The following is a 19,900-nucleotide window of genomic DNA, read 5'->3' as shown; positions in this document are numbered from 1 at the left end:
GAAGACCCTTTGGAGGTTGAACACATTGATTTTGTGATGCCCCCTTGGTTCTTCGAAGAGAAGGCCCCACGACTTGAAGACCATATTCCCACTGTTATAACTTCACAGATGCCAGGGAAGTGTTGAAGCTGCTGCCCACATGTTACTTCCTCCTCATCACAAGGTTCGTGGACGAGTTTCTTCACACAAGCATGGTACGTGGACTCCCATTCATGAAGCCAACAAGCTCAGCCCCAAGTTGCCAGAGCGTTGCATGGATTTCACCCATTCATCGGAGATGAATGTTTCTAAGTCGGGGAGAGTTGATGCAGAAGCCGAAACCATGATTAATTTGGCTGTTCTTTGATTTTTCGTTGGAGCCTTTTTATTTGTTTGTTCTTTTAGCCTAGGGTTAAAACAGTCTTTTTCATGGTTTATCTTCTTAGTTCCCCTCCACGATTTTAGAGGGATTAGTATTTTATTTTATTTGTTTACACTTATACTCCTATTTAGAGTATAAGTCTATTCTGTGTTTTATAATTAGGATTCAGATTAGGAATCCCAACTCCTAATCTGATTAGGATTGCTTTAGATTGATTATTTGTAAGGCCTTTAGGCCCCCCTTTATTATTATAAATAGTAGAATCGTGGGAGGCTCCCCCACCTATTATGTTTGAAATTTTGTTTCTTCTTGCTGCTGCTGCTTCTCTGTCTTGTGTGTCATATCAAGACCCCTTGTGAGTAATATCAAGGGCTAGGGCTGGAGTAATCCGGCGACTCCTTGCATCTTGCAGATCGGGAGGTTCGTCTTCTTCTTCCTTCAAGTTCTTCAAGGTTGCTGCTGCTGAAATTCTGCAATTCCAGTAAGAGTTACAATTTCCTGCAACTTTATCATCTCTTCTTCTTACTTCCATCTAACCTAATCGACTTCCCCAAACCCTAGCTTCATCTACATTCATCACAGCCCTATTCCCTCATCAGATTACACTCAAAACCTAACCACAGGTCCATCACAGTAACCCTCCCACTCGGTCTCAATTGCAGCCTCACCTATCCACTACAAACCCTAAATCCCTCCCTCAACATAAAAACCCAGAAACCCTAAGATCTGCCTAGACCTAACCAGCCATCAAAACCCCACCAAAGTCCAGCCGAACCACCCCCTCCCTGCTAGGAAAACTCGACCTAAAGCCCAGCCCCTAAATCTGCTCCTAAACCCTAGTTTTAGCTTAGATCCTAAATCTGAAAACCCAAAACCCTAACCCTAATATTTCTGAATTTCTATTTCTTATTCAAACCTCATTAAAACCTATTCTAATAGACTCCTAAAATTCTGCAGACCATTACCCAATAAAACCCTAACTCAATCTCCCATTCCTAACCCTAATTTTGCCCTAGTTACCTAAACTGCCCATTCGGCCAACCCTAAAACAGAACCTGGTCCTAAGTGAGATTTATTTCACCTAGGCTACATTAGTCTGATTGTTATTAGTCCCGGAAGTGGGTTGCTAGTTTGGGTTGAGCCAGTCGGATAAAAAGGGAAAAATTTAAATACACTGATTCACCCCCCCCTCTGTGTCAGTCATTGTCCAACACTTAATGACTAAGAAGCAGAAAATAACTACTTAATCCCGTATAGGACTTAAATCCCTAATATTTGGGCTTATAGAATTGGCCTATTAATTACAAAAGTAAACCCAAAAATATAAAGGCCATGGCCCATACAATGCATTTGACACTCAAAATTACACGTAATAGCCTATTCTTGGTCCAGTATGATGGCCTGGCTTGCTGCTGCCGTCCTTGTTCTCTTGAATTACATCAATATTTTTAGTGGAACTTCCCCTGTAAAGTTGCCTTCCCATAGTTCATGATGCTGAAGGTAGCACCGAGGAACAGTCAACCGAGAGAGAAGCGTTTTGGACCTTTGGTGCACCATATACAAATTGGAACTAATTGAATGATGATCCCCTTCCTATCATGCCCATGTTCATTAGTTACCATTGTATAGTACCAATTGGTTCTGCTAAATTTCATACATTGGCTAGTTGTCAATAGATCAATTGTTTTCACACCTGTTAGTAAATTAATTCCCACATAATTCGGTTTTCATTTTTATGTATAGGTCAAGCTTTGCGGTCATGGAACCTTGGCATCTGCACATTTTCTCTTTGCATCCAGCCTAGCAAGAACAGATGTTATCGAGTTCGTCACACTATCTGGAGTTCTGATTGCTAAAAGGGTTCCTACAGGAAGTAATGTGGACACGTCAAAGTTCTCAGATGGCGACCCAGAAGAGCACTTCTCTATAGAATTAGATTTCCCTACAATTCCTGTGCTCGAGTGTGAATCTGCAGATATTCCATCACTTCATGAAACCCTGAATGGTGCTCCTGTGGTCAATATAAGTAAAACAGCTGAAGCTGGTGGCGGTGAATTTGACCTCTATGTACTTATTTTATCCTATTCATTTTTAATGACACTTGATTATTGATATATTAGGGTGCTTTGAATCAGTATGCTATAGTAACCCTTTTTTGGTTGGCTTTAACTTGGTGACAAGATGCCAACGGTAAGGTTGCTCCATTGTTACCAAGTGGTCACGGGTTCGAGTCTGGAAACAGCCTCTCTGCGAAAACAAGGGTAAGGCTGCGTACATTATGACCCTCCGCAGACCCCTTAGTGGTGGGAGCCTTGTGCACTGTGTACGTACGCCCTTTTTTAATTTGGTGACAACTTGGATTACTTTCATTTCAAGAATTGATAGAGTCAGAAGTCTTTGCTTTTCTTAATTATAGTCCATCTCCTATTTCTTGCTTAATGCTTGTAGCATTGCATGTCATTTGACACTATGGCTGTCCCAGGTTATACCATTGGATAAGAACAAGTGTTTACCCACTCCAGGCTTCACATGTTTGTTGGAAGCTAAGTGGATGCCTTATTTTTAGCTCAAATATAGGAATTTGGCATTTGTACTCAAAGAGGGAACTTGGTTGCATTTGCTTAGGTCGAGCTCTCATCCGGAAAGACTGTTGCATATCTACAACCACAATGGGAGGAGATACGAAAATGTCCTGGAAGAGGGGTCATTGTTACAGGGCCTGCTCCCGACGGATCTGGATTTGATTTCTTCAGTCGCTTTTTTTGTCCAAAGTTGGGAATTAATGAGGTAACTTTTTTGTTACTTATGAACATAAAATGGACTTGGTTTATTTGTTTATCTTTCATGCGTGAATAAGTATTTTAATGGCCTTGTTGACAGTAATTTACTTTTTGAAACATAACTTATATTTACGGACAGATAGTCACTAAATTTATTATTGTTACTTAGAAACTTATGTTGTAGAAGTAAATAGGAAAGATTGAGCCACACTCCATCATTTAATTATGTTAATGGAATAAAATCATTCCTTTCATTTTTCTTTTATTTTTACCTTTCATTCCTTTCACATGCACAAAGCCATACTTCATCATTTAATTTTGTTTTTCTTGTGTACTTGCTACATATACTTGTGCTTCGTCACTGTGTCTATTTACTGAGGATTCTTGTGCTAGATGTTAGTTATACTTTGTTTGACTGTCTCTTTTTATTTTGGAAGAAAATTTTCAATTTTTGGTGTTTATCATTTATATAAACTGTCACTATGTTAAGTGCCATAATATCTTTGTTTTTGTCTTGGACTTTACTAAATCTGTATCCTGTTTTCCATATAGTAATTGGTACTTGGGCATCTTAAATTTGGACATGATCTCTTAATAGATATTATTTATACAGCTAATTGTTGGTGTGAATGTTGTACTAAACTTATGAAGATTTTTAGTTATATCGTTGTTGAACATTGCAAGCATCTTCCATCTTTTTTTTTCCTCTTTTGTTTTTTGTTTTTTTTAGTTCTAAAGTTTTCTTGGCAGGAGCCTCGTGCACTGGGTATGCCCTTTATGATGCCAAGTTTGTCAACAGCTGTATTAGTGCTTAATTTGTATGGTGCTACATAACAGAGACATGGATATAAGTGTTGATATCCAACACATATATGATATATCTAATGCACAACCCTACAATCTAGACAAGGGAACATATCTGTATGTTTATGGTAAAGGTATTGAGAATGTCCTTTTGTGAGCAACCTGGTGAACAGCTGTAATTTTTGCTATGTTGAAGGATGATGTGGCTATTCTGCACTATTGAGTATACAGAGAACCCTCTAGATTGGCTGCATTTCAAATTTTGTATCACATCCAACTGTATAGGCCGCCATGTAATTGACTTTTTCCCAAATTTCAATTGTCAAAATTTTGTCTATTCCAATGAAACATAGCCAAAAAGTGGTTTTCATTTTGCCACATGGATGAAATACATTTTAGCTCAAGTTTAGGTAACATCTTCAATTCTCTTGAGTGCCAACTGCCAACAGATGAATTGATTAACTCTAATCTTTTATCTTTTATCTTTTATCTTATTAGTGTTTATATTATAATTCTGCAAAATTTTCCCCATGTTGGTTGAAATACAAATGATTTGCGCGAAGGGGATTCGCTGGTTCACCTTGCTCCACATGCTGCAAAGTTTGCATCTCTCTCTCTCTCTATTTCTTTTGTTCGAGCAAAGATACTTTCAAACCAAATACAAAACAAATATATTTACCTAACTTATACTTAATTTGCAAATAAACTCCATTATTGGACCATGATGATTGTTCAAAAAGATTATAAAGTAAGAAGAATAATTTTTTGAACATAATTTTACTCTAAATATCCTTAATGGGTCTGGCTCATTTGAAACGGCTTCCATTTATCTTCCAGGATCCTATTACTGGAAGCATACATTGTGCCTTAGTGCCCTATTGGAGCAAAAAGTTGGGGAAATGTGATCTTGTTGCATACCAGGTATCCTCTTTAACTCCCCTCTCTTTCTAACACAGACACAAATACATGCATGAGATTTCTCAATAACACAAATTATATGGATTAGGCATCTCCAAGGGGTGGAGTACTAGAATTGCATTTAGATGAGACAAACCAGAGAGTACTGATTCGAGGCAAAGCTGTTACTGTCATGGAAGGTTCCTTATTAGCATAGCCAAGGAAATAACTCCCTTTTCCTTGGAATTGTATGTAAATTGTACCAATATTTTGGAATTTTAAGAGACTTTTTCCCCCTTAAATACTTTTGTTGATTGCTAGACCCTGTATTTGCATTGAATGTGTGTCTACCAAGTTTAAATTCTAATGCTATTGGCTTCTTTCTTTTCATTCATGTCTTTTAATTAGTAAGAATTGATTTAAAGAGAGGGAACAACAGTGAAGGAAGCATTTGCCCATGTACTTTCATCAATTTACGCAAATTTCCCAGAATTGCCGCCATTTTTGGTCCATGCTTGCCATTTCATTTTTTTGTTTCTTCTCCTGAAAACAGAAGACCATTTGAGGATCCCACATGTAGGACTTGCTTCCAATTCTGTTAGTTCAGCTCTACTTGTATTTACTTCTATATATGGATCTTTTGAGACAACCTTGGAACAACAAAGGTTTAACTTAAAAGATATTTTTGATAAAAAAAAAAAACTGAAGAAATTTCATTGAAATAGAGAAAATTTTACACTCCATCCCCAAGAAATATTTCATCCCCAGGAACCAGACCCCAACCCAACTTCAAGATCCCTTCACCTTTGAGAATCCAAATAAATAAACAACCCCACCAGGAAAATCTTAGTCACAAAATCGACCCAGTCACCATCTCCATGTCCACATAGCATCCCACAATTCCCCTCATTTACATCCATGAAAATTAAAATGTCAATTTACTCCGTCCAAAGTATCACTACTCTTTAAAAAAGGAAAGTATATACTTTCCCAGGCAAAGAACTCACCACCTTCTCTTTCTAGTAACCAATTGCTCCCTCGCAGCCATATTCTCATAAATCTCCTTCAAAGGAGAAAAAAAATCATCTCTGTAAAAAGTTTTCGGGAAAGCATCTCTTGTGGGGTGGTTTGGCCCCTGCAAGCATGCAAGCCAATGGGAATGTGCACAGAAGCATCAGGCGGGTGGTTATTATCACCTTTCATGGGGTGGGATCGGTCATTTAACCTTCCTCTATGTCTGGGCGTGGGTAGTACACTCTCTCACAGGAAACACTTCTCCAAAAGTTTTCGCTTGAAATTTTCATTCTTAATCATATATATGGTGATAGTTCTTTATTCTCCATGGAACATGACTTGGTACTTTTAGCCAACAGCAATTAAACTTGAAGCAAGAAAGAACCTTGAAGAGTTGCTTGGGCTTACTTTGTGTGCTCCAATAGGTGGACCATATCATCTTTTTTTTTGTCCAGTTTTCATGTTTCTTTAAAATAATAATTATAGGAAAAATTAAATGTCACCAGTATTGGTGGCACTTAATATGATCATGAAATCATAATCTCTATTCACATATAGGATATGGAAAGACTGGAAGGGTTTATGTAATAGATGATTTCACATTTTTCTCATTAGTCAAGTTTAAGTCTGAAATGAGTATTGGAAGTGGTTAAAAAGTGAATTTTTAGAAATAAATCTCATTATAAGTTGAAAAGGGCAAAATAAAATCACCATTTCATACATACAATCAACAAGTCACCCTATCAAAAATGTTCATATAATCAAGGCATACATGTGGAAAACATGAATACATACTGGTGGGTTCATGCAATAGATAACACATATTTCTCCATAAGCAACTTTCAATCTAAAGTAAAGGAGAGGGTTGAGCATGCCACCAGCTTTCAGTAAGCTAGCAACATACATTAATCACATGGCTGAACATAGGAGGGCAAATGGGTATTTTTATAAAGGGGAAGGAGGGATGATGACGCATGTTGGGCACCTTGGGGCTTGCCCAGCCTTTTCCCCTAAAGTAAACATAAAAAATAGTTAAAATGTGAATTACAAGTTTCATATAAATGTTCCCCACACTACCCATATGGGGGAAGGGACAAAAAATCTCCCACGTCACACTAATCAACACGTGAGAATTGGTTTTATTAGTAGGAGCTCACAAGATCAGGAAAGGGAGAAAAAATGCAAGGAAGTGAGAGTTTATTTTTAGTTAGACCCCAAAGAGAGTTGGAACTTTTTATTTTTTATTGTTTTGGATAAAAGAGAGTTGAACTCATGACCGCTTATATGAGAAGGCTTGTGAAAGAATTCCCAGAGAGTTAGCATGGAAGATCTTTTTTCCAATCACAATATGCTATTTCCTTGTAGTGGAATCAAGTCTCATGATTTAATTTTCTTAGTTTGAATTCCTACAACTTTTAATGGAAGGGAACAATTTTCCGTCATCAATCTCTCTTGACTGAGGTCTTTAGATGGTGTTAGGAAGGGATAAAAATCCTCTACGATACCGGCGGGGCGGTAGTGCACATCCGACGATATAGCAGAGGCCATGTGTGCCATGTGTGCCATCTGGCCTCTGCTGTGCCGTCGGATGTGCACTGCCGCCCCGCCGGGATTGTAGAGGATCCTGGTCCGTTAGGAAGGTATCGTGTTAAGAGGGCATCGGGAAATAGTACAAGGTTTTATCACTGTACTGTAGGAGGTGTAGACATTGACAGTCCTTGAAGGTTTTTCTTTTTCTAACATTGAAAAATTTTGTAGTTGATTTCAATCTTGGAGGGGTGTATGAACCCTAGGATGGTGGGTGAACTTTGTCCTCTATGGGTGGAGGAGGCAAACTTTTAATCCATTTAAAATTGACAAGAAAATATTTCTATAAGAATCACATGGGGAGAAGTTTTCATTTATACAGCATTTACACAGCCGTGTAAGCATGCACGGTCGTGTCCCCTCTCACATAGAATTGAAAAAGTCATAAACCCCCACCCATTAATTAATGCCTTGAAACTCCCACCCTCTCACATACACGGCTTACACAACCGTGTATGAAAACTTTCCCCAATAACATATTAACATCCCAATGTTACCCAATCTGATCCAATGCAAATTTATCTTCTTACCTGAGGTTTTAAGGTTGGGACCTAGATTTAGTCTTGTTATACAAAGAATCTTGCCGGAGGAAGATTCTCAGGTAGTACAACTTTCAAAGCTAGCCTTGGGCTAGGAATGCTAGGAATGAATTGGGAAAAACGAAGATCACACTGCAAAGTTTCTTGATTTCTTTATTGATAAAAGAATGAATGGATCTCTCTTACATGAGCACTAGGGCTCTTATTTATACAAATGCATGTCCAATCCCTTTCCTATTTCATCCCTCTGATCTACCAGAGGAGCTTTCCTTTCTGGTAAGGTGGTTCATGCATGCTTGGATTAGGAAACTTTTATAAGAACCGAGATTCTCTCATCAAATCTTGGGACCTTTCCATGTGTGGCTCGTGAATTACGATTATCAGCGTGTACCCACTTGGAAGTTTACAATTGTCTTTGCTGACTTGTCCTGACTGGTATAGCTGTCTCGAGCGTGGGTTTTTGAGTTTTGTTTTGAGAACCAATTTGTTTATAGCCCAAGGGAGGCCACGTGTAAGGTAGAAATTGGATACATAAAAAGTGATGTATTAGATCCATTTGGTGAACATCTTAGTTACAGATTAAAATCCTATGCAGTGGGGGCCTGAGAGCTTGGCACGTGGAAGAAGCTTCATCCAACGGTGCGAGCTCGATGCAAGACAGTTTTTTTTTTCCTTGCTCCTCGAGCTCGGCACGTTGGACATCACAACGTGAATGTATCGATCTCTCAGACCCGCATTACGATTTTTTTCCCTCATTTACCCCATCATTTTCCTGTTCAAACTTCAAAATTCATACCAACATGAAATTACAGATAATGTAAATATCAAAATTTGGGAAAATGGACTTGACAGGAACAGCTCAAAAATCGAAGGAAAACCCCCAACTTAAAAATTCTATCCAATGGATAACCTATCAAATCATCAATCCACGAAAGGTTGCAGCACGGTAATGGAAGCTCTTTTCCCCCTCAAATCTTACCTTTGGGTACATCAAAACTGGGTTAGCGGTCTACACACGTTACACAGTTTGACATTCTCAACTAAGCAGAAGTCTTGCCCTTGTATGAGGATGACAACTTCATTTGGTGAAAGCCCAACGCCCGTCGTGAATCCTCCCCAAATTCGTCAATCCCAAGTACCCCCAGACACTTCACCACATTCTTCCGCAGTTCATCAACCTCGCAAATCAATATTCTTCTCTCTCTCTCTCCGCGTTTTCGTTATTCGTCACTGAAAAAATCTTGTATTAAGGTATAAGGACTTTCCCTTCTTGCCACTGAATTGGTAGGCAAAACCCAGAAGACCAGAACCCAGAAGATGGGCATCTCCTTTAGCAGCAGAAGAAGAAGAAGAAGGAACAACAATCCCTTTTGCCGTTCTTCTCCTTCTCAACTCTTATATATTTCGCCCGATACTTCTTACCTGTCTGCTCCTCCTCCGTCTTCAACCTACCCTTCTACTCCTCCTCCGCCGAACTATTTCGTTGCCGCGAACACGTCTTATCATCCTTCACCTTCATTTCCACCTCAGAATTCTTCCCATGTACCTTCCCCCCCTTCTTATTCGTCTAACAATCAGTATACGGGTGGGTATAATGATTATCCTTCTTATTACGCTAATCATGTTGATGACTCGACTGCTATGAGGACTCCTTCCCAATCTCTGCCTCCTTCTGTTGACCGTCAGGGTGCTAAAAAGGTAAAGAACGATATCAATGTCCGGAAGGATACGATAAAGCTTGAAGTCGATGAGATGAACCCGGACTGCCACTTGGTTTCCTTTACTGTCGATGCTATGGTGGATGGCAGGTATGAGAAATTCACGAATTGCCTAATTGTTTAGTGTTTGACTTGAATTTTCTTTTATTTGGTTATGTATGGATTTGAATCATGGGTGTTGATGATCACTCTCCCAATTCACTGTGCATATAAATTCTTTGTGAGTTTTAAGTTCGAAGAATTGTTGATTGAGTAAGTTTGAGAAGAGATTTGTCCTTCGATGAAGATTTTGAACGTTGAAGCTTGGAAAATCTTTTCCGTGGACCACTAAAAAAATTAGGCCAAAACACAGATTGGTAACTCGAATGAATTGACTGAATTTTGTTTTTTTGATTGGGGTGGAGGAGGGGGTTGAGAAGAAAAGTTTGATGGTTGCAGTTGATATTTAACCAAGTAATGAAGGTGCTGAAATACTAGGGTTTTTACGGATGTTTTAGTTTTAGAACATTTATTATCACAATCATACCCGTCCCAAACTCAAAACATCGAAAGAGCTGCGGCAAGAGAAAACTCGATCAGAGTGGGTCACCACAAAGTGGAAAGGACTACTTGAATTTGTAGCAAAAGTGATGTAATCTGTGGGCAGCTGTGGATGTTGGCTAAAGAGCTTGATTGAGTGTCACGACCTGACCTGAAATACTTGATAGGTTTCCATCTTTCTTTGGGTTTTCAGTATTTTGGTTGGTTTCTAACTCAATACTAGCTAGGGGGCAGGTATATTTGTTTAGCTAGACAGAGAGTCAGAGATCCTTGTTTTGGGTGTTGGTAGTGTTTGAAGTGACTTGATTCAGATTGAAGGCACTAAAAGAGCTAGGGGCAGGCCTAAAATGACCCTGAGAGAAGTGGATGAAAGACATGCTTAGAATAGGTCATGTCTCAAGTATGATCTCAAATAGAGCTGATTGGAGGGCAAAGATCCATGTAGCTGATCCCATTTAGTTAGATCTATGCTGAGTTTTGTCACTATTGCTGTTATGTTTTCTTTTTACTTTTATCAGGCTGAGTTGTTGTTGTACTAAAAAGTCTCTATCAATGTATTGTTTTATCTCTCTGTCCTGATCACCAAATATCTCAAAGAATCAAGAAACTTTGCATTCTGAATTGATTCTCATTTGCAAGGGGGCTGAATGATGGGTAATGTAAGCCTAAGTCACAAGTGACTTAACCCCCAAGCAGGATCTCATTACAAGCAAACAGAACACTCAACACCAATCTCAGCAACACTACATCAAACAATCACTAACAATAGATGGACAGTAGATTATATCAACCACACACCTCTAACAATAATTAGCAAAGGATTTAGAATGATCCCAGCCAAAGAGAAAATCAACCAGCAGCCATAAGGGGTCTACCGCAGGTCAGGGAACAAGACCAAACAACCAGAAAAATAACCTACTTCAGAACAGTAGCTGCACATGTTGGATGGCCTTATATTCCCATCGAGCATGGGTCTCAAAGGACTGAATAGTTCCTAGAAATCCTGGGCTAAATTAACGGACAGATGCTGAGATATCACAGTATCTCAAAAATATAAACTAAAGTTCAGAAATTAGTAACTAATAGGGATAGACAAACCCAACCACTGGGTCAGCACCAAATCCCTATAGAAGGGAAGGTTTTGAGTGTTGATTCTGTCCTTCAAGTATCAGCAACAGTCGATGGTGAGGTATGCAGATCGAAGGGATTCAAAATCTCAGCAAAGCTCCTTGAAATAACTGAACCACAGGACTGTTTTGGGGGTCCTTCAATCAACGACTAATGAAGCTCTAACTGAACATTCCTCCAATGATCAAATCAGGATTCCAGCAACAATAACACACCTTTGGTTGTGCCTCAAACAAGCAACAATAACAGAGTAACAACTGGATATCGATTGGGAGATAAGAGAAGAAGATAGAAAAGGGATAGGGTGGAAGGTGGATCGTGAGTTTTCATTCATTAAATTGTGGGGAGGAGGGAGACTCTAAGGCTTCAATTACATGTAGTTGCTGCTGCTACTAAGAAAATAGAAAGTAAACGAATGAGAAAGTCTCTAGAAGTCTCTTACACAGCAATATTGAGACTTGTACACCAAGTAATTTAACTTCCTAACCTTAGACACTTCAAAATAGAAAATAAAAACAAAATAACTGGTTTTGAGTGAACCAGTAACACCTAGCCAAGGCTGGTTGGCCCATTATTTGAGAACATGGGTCTGACTGCTTAGTTTCCTGTGACTGTATTTCTAGCCCAGGAATCTGACTACATCAATGGGTCAACTGAATAAAGAAGTTTTCTATGAGCTTTGCTACAATAGTTAGGTGGATATTAGTGGAGAGGTGGTGGAGTTGTTTGCAGGGTGGTTAAGTGTGCCATTGTTTGTAGAGAGGCAATGTACTTTGTTGCATAGTTGTCAAGGCGTCGCCTAGGCGACCAGGCGCTTTGGTCGACTTGGGCGCCTTGGGCACCTACTTGGTGTCGCCTTGATTTTTTACCCTCTCCAACGCCTTGGGTCGCCTAACCGCCGTGACAATTATGCTTGTTGCATGTGGGAGCCTTGGGAATGATAATATGCAGAAACTCTTTTTTTTGTAGAGAAAAGCAGAAACATTTTGACAATAACAGATTCTAGTGGGTATAGTTTGTTTGGTTCTCCTGTAGTTAATGGACTTCGGAGTCCGGCTTTTGTTGCTGATGTGAGAATATGCTATCCATTTCTTCAGATGCAACCCATTTATGGGTTGGTTGTTGTAGACCCTCTATAAATGGTGGTGAAAGAAACTCAAAGTAGTTAATGGTTGATAGATGGACTAAATAAAAATTTAATGTCAACTTGTTGTGTAACACTGTCCACTGAATCTAGGTTTATCACCTAAAATGCAAATGATTTTTTTGGACATTCTCTTGAGGTGTTGGAGTGACAAGTCAGGCAGACATATGGGCTTTACTTGCAAGGCTTATCAATTTATGTTTGTCCCTAAAGTGATCCTCTAACTATAGAGCAACACTCTATTCAAGTAATTTAATGAAGACTCCATCTGGTAGGAAGGGAAATAAAATTAAAACAAGAAGAAAATGATAACTTTTGTAATAGGTACAAACTATGATTGTGTAATTAACTCAAATACTTACAATTGTAGTAACTACTTTTTTACTTCTTTTTTCTGTCAAATTGATTGGGTTTGAATAGGGAAATAAATAATCCACTTGAAAAGTTTAATTGCTATTGTTGGTAAGCCTTCAGGTTGGTTACACCACCATCATTACAGAAGTTTCCATCGTCTTATTAAATTAGTTTCACTTCCTTCACTTTCCTTTTCTTGCAACCAGTAGCAGCCAGAAGGAATTAAAGACTGGGATGTTAGCATATGTAATTGATGGAGATTTTGGATTTTGTTCTGATAGGCCTTTTACCTGTTAAACTTTTCTCTTAATGCAAACAGACGTGCTAATTCATTGGCAAAAAATGGTGGTGGTGGAAGGGGGGGGCGGGGGGGCAAGGGATGAGTCCTTGCTGATCTTATGTTTTCCTCTGTACAGCTGAACACACTCTACCTGTCGGTTGCCTATGATACCCCATATATGGCAAAGTTGGGGCCAAGTACTTGGTCCTGGTGTGAAATTTTAGGAGTTGAATCAATCTAGCCCAACTGACTTTTATTCCAAGGTTGGACTGTGTTTCACGTCTCATTTCTGGGTAGACTTAGGAATTGTAAGCCCAAGGTTGGATTGGCTGGGTTAGGCCTAGGATGTAACGTGGTCTATATCAGAAATATAACTTAATAATGCTCGGACTGGAAACAATTATATGTGTGGTCATTTTGTTTTCTGTCTTTTGTACTAAGTGAATTGATGTATTTTACCTTCATGGTTTTTGTATATGCTTTGTTTGAACATGGTTTTGTAGGCCCTTATACACATTTTGTGGTAACCTTGCAACTGGGCAAACCTGACCCAGTCCAATTTCAATAAAAAAATAGAAAATTGGATTAGTTAGGTTGGATTATGGCTGAGCTTAACCCAATGGCCTGGGTTGGAGGTTGAAAACCTCAGTGATTAGGCTAGTCTGCGCTGGCTGGGTGGGGTTTAGTATTTGAACCCTTGAGTTGGGTTGATATTTCAATTATTCCTAAGAGATCTTCATGCAGTATTCTGGTGCAGTTGGGCAAGGGCAAGTTTTTATCCTTGGTTAGAGTTATGGTTTGCCTGCTAAATGGAGGATTGACATAGCTCTGCTGGTGGAAAAGTTATGAACCATGAATTCACATGGACTGTGTATGTGGGGCTTCAAAGCATTACATTGTCTACTAGTGGACTTTGAGAATTCCTATGTCCTTTTGCTTGTTTATTTATAGTAAAAAATCTAAAATACCATGGTGTGGATAGATGGAATTATGTTATTTTATATCATAATGACGTGAGATGTATGGAAGGAAATATTTCTTTTTCATGCTAGTTATTTTAAGAATGATTTCAGTGCACCTGAAACTTCATAAAAGAAATGCACCCTCTGCCTTAGATATCACTTGGGAGTAGGTGTGGTACACTGATATCACTCTCCTTTTCAATTTCTGATAGGTTAGGTTACCATACTTTATGATGCTGGTGGTTATTGATCAACTTTTTGGGAAGACTTGCACAATCCCTTGACTGGAATTGTTCATGGAGTGGGAACAATTTGATGAATTGAGTCCTCTATCTGTTGATGCTTTCTTATGCATTCATACTCTCTATTCTATACTCTGTTGACCCCGATACTCCATGTAAGATGTAACCCCTGCAGTACCCGTGTCAACATGACATACCATGGGTATGGGAATGGGATATATCATCAAATGCACTCAAAATTTGGAAATTTGGGCATTGCTGAAAGGAAGAAGAAGAAGAAGATTAACCCCCTCCCTTCTTTGGCACATCAAACCCCTCCGGTTTCTCCTTCTCATGCATTTTAGATGAGTCTCACGTACTTATTCTTGGACAAATATCCCCATATTTTAAGTGGGGGGTTTTTGATGCATATACCCATACCCAATCCCCTTATCCAAACCTATGTGACATAGAATTATGTATGTCACTCGGTACTATTTTTCCTTTTTGTTTTTAATCAAGGCTAAATTGTGGACTCTTACTTTTCCTTGTTCCATGCGACTTAGAAAATTAGGGTCAGTCATGATGTATCTAAAACTTAGGCTGTGGCTTATTACTTATTTTACAGTTAGCTTGAAAGCTCATAAAGAGGTTTCTTTTTAAACACTAATTCATCCAATTCATTTTTATGGTAGTGTTCAAGTATAATTATTTAAGGGATTTGAATTTCTGTTACCCCTGCAAAAAAAAAAAAAAAGATTCCTTTTGTTACTTATTTACTGTTTCATTATTTGTAACCGAAGGTTTGGAGGCCTTAGAAATTGTTTACAAAACCTTCAGATAGTGCTGCTGCTAGAGTTAATAGAGACCTCCAATAATTCAATCATCTGTATTTGTGAATGGAGTAGTGGTGAACAAGTTCTGAATATTTGCCTTTGATCTGTACAACACAAATAAAGGCCCTGGATAGGATATTGTAGTTGAGTAGAGAGTTGAAAAAAGAGATTCTGAGGAAGAGATATAGGGAGGGTGACTCTTAAAAAAATTAGGACGGAGAGCCTTTTGGTTTTTGATTTGTCAAATTTGTAATTGTCTGTGGTTATGTTCATAATCCAAGTACCATGGAGTTTATGGTACACGAGCTTAAATTGGGTGCATTGCATTAACTATTGCAAAGCCTTACAGGGACCAAGTTACACTTGTAACTCAGCCAGGTGTCAATCAATTGTGGTCAGGTACGTGAGGTTTTGTTGTAATTAGTGTAGTGTATGGTTACTGGGTCGCGGGTTCGAGTCTGGAAACAGCCTTTCTACGAAAGTAGGGTTAAGGCTGCGTACATTATGATCCTCCCCAGACCCTGCAATGGTGGGAGCCTCGTGCACTGGGTACACCATTTTAGTGTAGTTTATGATTACTGAGCCACTTATGGTGTGAACTCTGCGGGAATACACATTTTGATTCCTTAAATATGATGGCTTTTCATTTTGTGCATGTGAATCAAGGATCGCCTTTTATCAACTTGATTTTGTTCCTTGAACAAGCATGTAGCCAATTGTTTTTTAATATTATCATTGAATCCTGATACTCATGATCTCTTGACAAATTGAGCCCCAAAAAGTTGGCCTGTTGGAACGTTGCTGGATGTTAGGAGGTCAGAACAACATATTCAGAAATGCAATAAAATGCCTCATGAACTAGAATCCAGATGTTGATTTGAGTGCTCTTTATAACGACACAAATTGTGGTTGTTGAAAAAATTTATGCAAACTAGGATTTAGGTCTCTCTCTCTTTCTCAGACACACCCCCCCCCCCCCCCCACACACACACACACATTGGGACATATATTATGACTTAACTTTTTTGCCTTTTTGATGCCAGTATCACTGTCTTCTACTTTGCAAAAGAAGGGGCAGACTGCAGCTTCAGTCCACTATACCCTGAGGCCTGTATGCCAGTAAGAATGCCCTTTCAGAAAGGACTGGGCCAGAAATTCCGTCAATCTCCAGGAACTGGCATTGACCTAGGCTTCTTTGAGTTGGATGATCTGTCTAAGCCATCAACAGGTGAAGATGTTTTCCCACTTGTTATCTTAGCTGAAGCATGGCTACCAACTCAGCCTGCAGACAGTCAGCTTGGTAATGCACAGATTACTCAAGCTATCTTAGGAAAGAACAATGGAGACTCATTGCATGTGAGAGTTGTCAAGCAGATATTGTGGGTTGATGGGGTTCGGTATGAGCTTCGTGAAATTTATGGAATTGGCGACTCAGTTGAAGCAGGGTTAGGTGACAATGACGAAGGGAAGGAGTGTGTTATTTGCATGACAGAACCAAAGGATACAGCTGTCTTACCTTGTCGACATTTGGTAAGAGCCTTCAAGAGCATATCTGTTATATCATTTACAGGATTGAAGATAACCATCAGGTAGCATATGCTTCCTGGTGCATGTGGCTCATAGTCAGCGGGATGTGAGCCACATGCATCATTTATTCTTTTATGGTCTTCTGGACAGCTGGATGTCATCTGTGTGATGTTGGGTTTTACCCAAATGTAACTCAGATGTATTTGGTAGTTTGCTGATCCTTTTTCCAATTGAGCGTCAATATTAAAGATTTGAGATAGGACCGTGGGTCATTTTCAGAGATTGAGGTGCCCACTGTCATTGGATCAAATACCCTATGTCCATGCATGCCTACTGGTACTTTGACCACTACAGTGCACTCTCCCATCTACTTTGCTACTTGAAAATTTCCTTTTGAGCTGAAATTATATATGTGGGTAGGGGACCTTGGGGTCTACCTGTTCACAAAATATTTGGGCCGCACAGGAAACCCTTCCTAGGTGGGCCGTGAAAGAAACAGATGCTGGGAAGAAAAACTTTTTTTTTTTTTTTCTCTTTCAGTACATTGAGAAAACTTCCTTCTGTTAATATTAAGTTGTGGCCAATTTTAACTGTCTTGATCTGCTTTGTGCTAACCTTGAATAATGGTGCTCCAAATTCAGTGTATGTGCAGAGAGTGTGCTAATGAATTAAAGAATCAATCGAATAAGTGTCCGATATGTCGTCAGGCCATACAGGAGCTCTTAGAGATTTAAAGTTAACAAAGATCCGCTTCTCAATATTTCATCAACTTGTGCTGCATAAGGTTTTTGTATTCCTGTTCTTTTACCTCTATGTGCGTCTTTTATTCATCCGTGTACTATTTTATTCTTCTTAGATTGATCTTATTATTTCAATTCTTTAGGATCCCATCTTGTCCTCAAATATAATTTTATCATATTAGTATGTTGATCTCTTGTGGATTGTAAATATAATTGTACATATAACTTATAAGTAAAGCAACATGTATGACTGGTTTACCTTATCTTTTCTGCATTAGCTTCCTCCTTTTAAAGGGTCTCCTTGGTAGATTATACTATCTGTGGTCTCGGCCTCTGCACATTTGAGTGCAGCGGCTCGTGTAGCTCTTTGTTTCAAAAGCTAGGAGAAAGTTTTCGGTGGTGCTAATTTCTCAAGGCCATTCTCATTTCTTTTGTCCTGCCCTTTTCCTTTTTCTTCTCTTGGGAAAAGTATATTGAGTCAAAAAAGCAAGAAAAAGATGACTCAATAGGGGTGTCTGTCTACTGTTATTAATATCTTTCTTTTCAGGGGAATGGTTGGAGGTGGGATATATCTTGTTCTGAAGAGAGAGAAAGAGGGAATGTTTGCTAAAGAAGTTAGCTCTAAAAGTAATGGGGTTAAATTTAGAATTGCCAAACCGTGGTTGGGGATTCTGAAGAGGAAAAGCACACGTTCTTCAGTGGTGTGAAGTTGAAGAAATGGAGGGCACTATTATCTTATTTTGATTGATTTTTTTGTTTAAAGGTTCGTGATGGCTAAACTGTTGGAAATTTCATAGATGGTTGGATTGCATTGTCGTTGTGCCAACCATGGACTATAGATCACTTGATCTTCTATAATATGGGTATGGTCAATTTAGGCTTTGGAACCCAATCTCTCCTGTATTAGTTTCAATGTGTTCAAAGCACCACTTTCTTTCTAGCCAGCATTATTGTGATGGTTGCTGCCCTTTACTTGAAGTATGTTATCATTTACGCTCTTAATGTAACCACTGTAGTAATTGATTATTGTTCTTTTGAAGAAACTTTGTTCAGGTGGAACATGGGTGGACCTGTGTTCCAGGATTTCAGGGTTTGGGTTTGAGGTATGGGTGGGAAGGGGTATTAAAATCCTCTGCAGTATCGGCGTGGCGGTGGTGCATATCTGGCGGCACGGCAGAGGCCATGTGGGTCATGTGTGCCACCTGGTCTTTGCTGTGCCGTTGGATGTGCACCGCTGCTCCACCCGACTCTCTCTTCACACACACACACACACAATTTTTAGTTAAAGTCTACTTGCAAAGCTAACTCGCGACCATTAGGTTGCAATTAACCTGACCACGGCGTCAAGGTCTGCCCTCTTTGAAGGTGGCAATATACAGCTAAATAAAAACTATACGTCAAAGTGGTGCATCCTTAGTGTCACATGAATGATGATGTCTAGATTGATCATATGTTAAATTTAAGTGTCTAGTTACGCTCTTGTGTATTGACATGTATCCTCATGTATTTTCATGCACGCCTATAGTATTCCGACTACTATTATGTATTCTTCTATGGTCTTTACTTTTCAAAATTCTAATTTTCCACTTGGGAAATAAAGTTTCGACTGAAATTATACATGTGAGCAGGGGATCTTAGGGATCACTTGCCTACAAAATTTACACGAGCAAGGGATCTTAGGGATCATTTACCTACAAAATTTAGGTTCCATCTAGATTTGTCACATAGTTTATATTTGGGCCACCTTGATAAACTTATGTAAGTGGGTTATTCTAAAAATTTTGCGAGTTCGTGTAATATGATACCACAGTTTTTTACTGTGTTGGATAGATACGACAATCTAGATTAACCATGTGTCAAATTTAATCAATGTACTCTCGTGTATTGGCATGCTTCCTCATCTCTTATCATAATCCTAAATTTTCAAAACTTTGTTTTGTCACTTGATGGATTCTATTTGAATTGAAATTTTATAGAAAATCTTAGATCCTACTTATCCATAAAATGACAGATTTTTGAATTGCTTTGATAACCATATTAAGGGGGCCCAATCTAAAAAGTTTTTCTATATATAAGATATGGAAGAAAAATGCATGTGGTGCCCCGCCCCCTGTGCCGCCAAGACATAGAGGTGTGCTAAATGATCGTTGTGCCCCCATGGAAAGGCAGAATTTCCTAAAGTTATGACAGTTATTTTGCATATCGCAAAAGTAGTGCATCACATACACCTTGATAACGTTAATATAAATATAACTGAACTACAACCAAAATCAAGATTCAGGTCGTCTATAGGGTGACACAGTGTGTAGTGCACCATCTGATGGCTTGTGTATTTGGACATGCAACCCAAAACAGGCAAGATATTGATGGCTTGTGTGTTTGGACATGCAACCCAAAACAGGCAAGATATTGGACTGTATGACCCAGCACAAAGGGCCATTGAATGTGCGCTACACAGCGTGTCACGC

At 39.0% G+C, this 19,900-nt stretch overlaps 2 protein-coding genes across 3 annotated transcripts in view; both read left to right on the top strand.

Annotated features, from left to right (window-relative positions):
- The window catches only part of LOC122671329 (uncharacterized isomerase BH0283-like), a 34,180-nt gene that overhangs the window by 5,425 nt on the left and 8,855 nt on the right, over positions 1–19,900 (top strand). The window contains exons 3-6 of the mRNA XM_043868482.1: positions 2,105–2,428; positions 2,987–3,148; positions 4,783–4,866; positions 4,952–5,128. Coding sequence (XP_043724417.1) covers positions 2,105–2,428; positions 2,987–3,148; positions 4,783–4,866; positions 4,952–5,059 — 678 coding nt within the window. The 3' untranslated portion in view covers positions 5,060–5,128. The remainder of the gene's footprint in view (positions 1–2,104; positions 2,429–2,986; positions 3,149–4,782; positions 4,867–4,951; positions 5,129–19,900) is intronic.
- On the top strand, positions 9,229–17,702 carry LOC122671327 (probable E3 ubiquitin-protein ligase LUL4). 2 transcript variants are annotated; one of them, XM_043868477.1, is made up of 4 exons: positions 9,229–9,463; positions 9,497–9,790; positions 16,209–16,695; positions 17,334–17,702. In XM_043868477.1, exons 1-4 carry the CDS (start codon positions 9,300–9,302, stop codon positions 17,424–17,426), a joined length of 1,038 nt encoding a protein of 345 aa, XP_043724412.1. In that variant the 5' UTR covers positions 9,229–9,299; the 3' UTR covers positions 17,427–17,702. The 2 variants fall into 2 exon arrangements, with proteins under 2 accessions (XP_043724412.1, XP_043724411.1); XM_043868476.1 differs by having other exon boundaries at positions 9,229–9,790.

This window comes from Telopea speciosissima, chromosome 8, assembly GCF_018873765.1.
Source record: "Telopea speciosissima isolate NSW1024214 ecotype Mountain lineage chromosome 8, Tspe_v1, whole genome shotgun sequence".
NCBI classification, from domain to species: domain Eukaryota; kingdom Viridiplantae; phylum Streptophyta; class Magnoliopsida; order Proteales; family Proteaceae; genus Telopea; species Telopea speciosissima.
The sequence above is the reverse complement of the archived record's forward strand: the minus strand, read 5'-3'. Positions and strand labels throughout refer to the sequence as shown.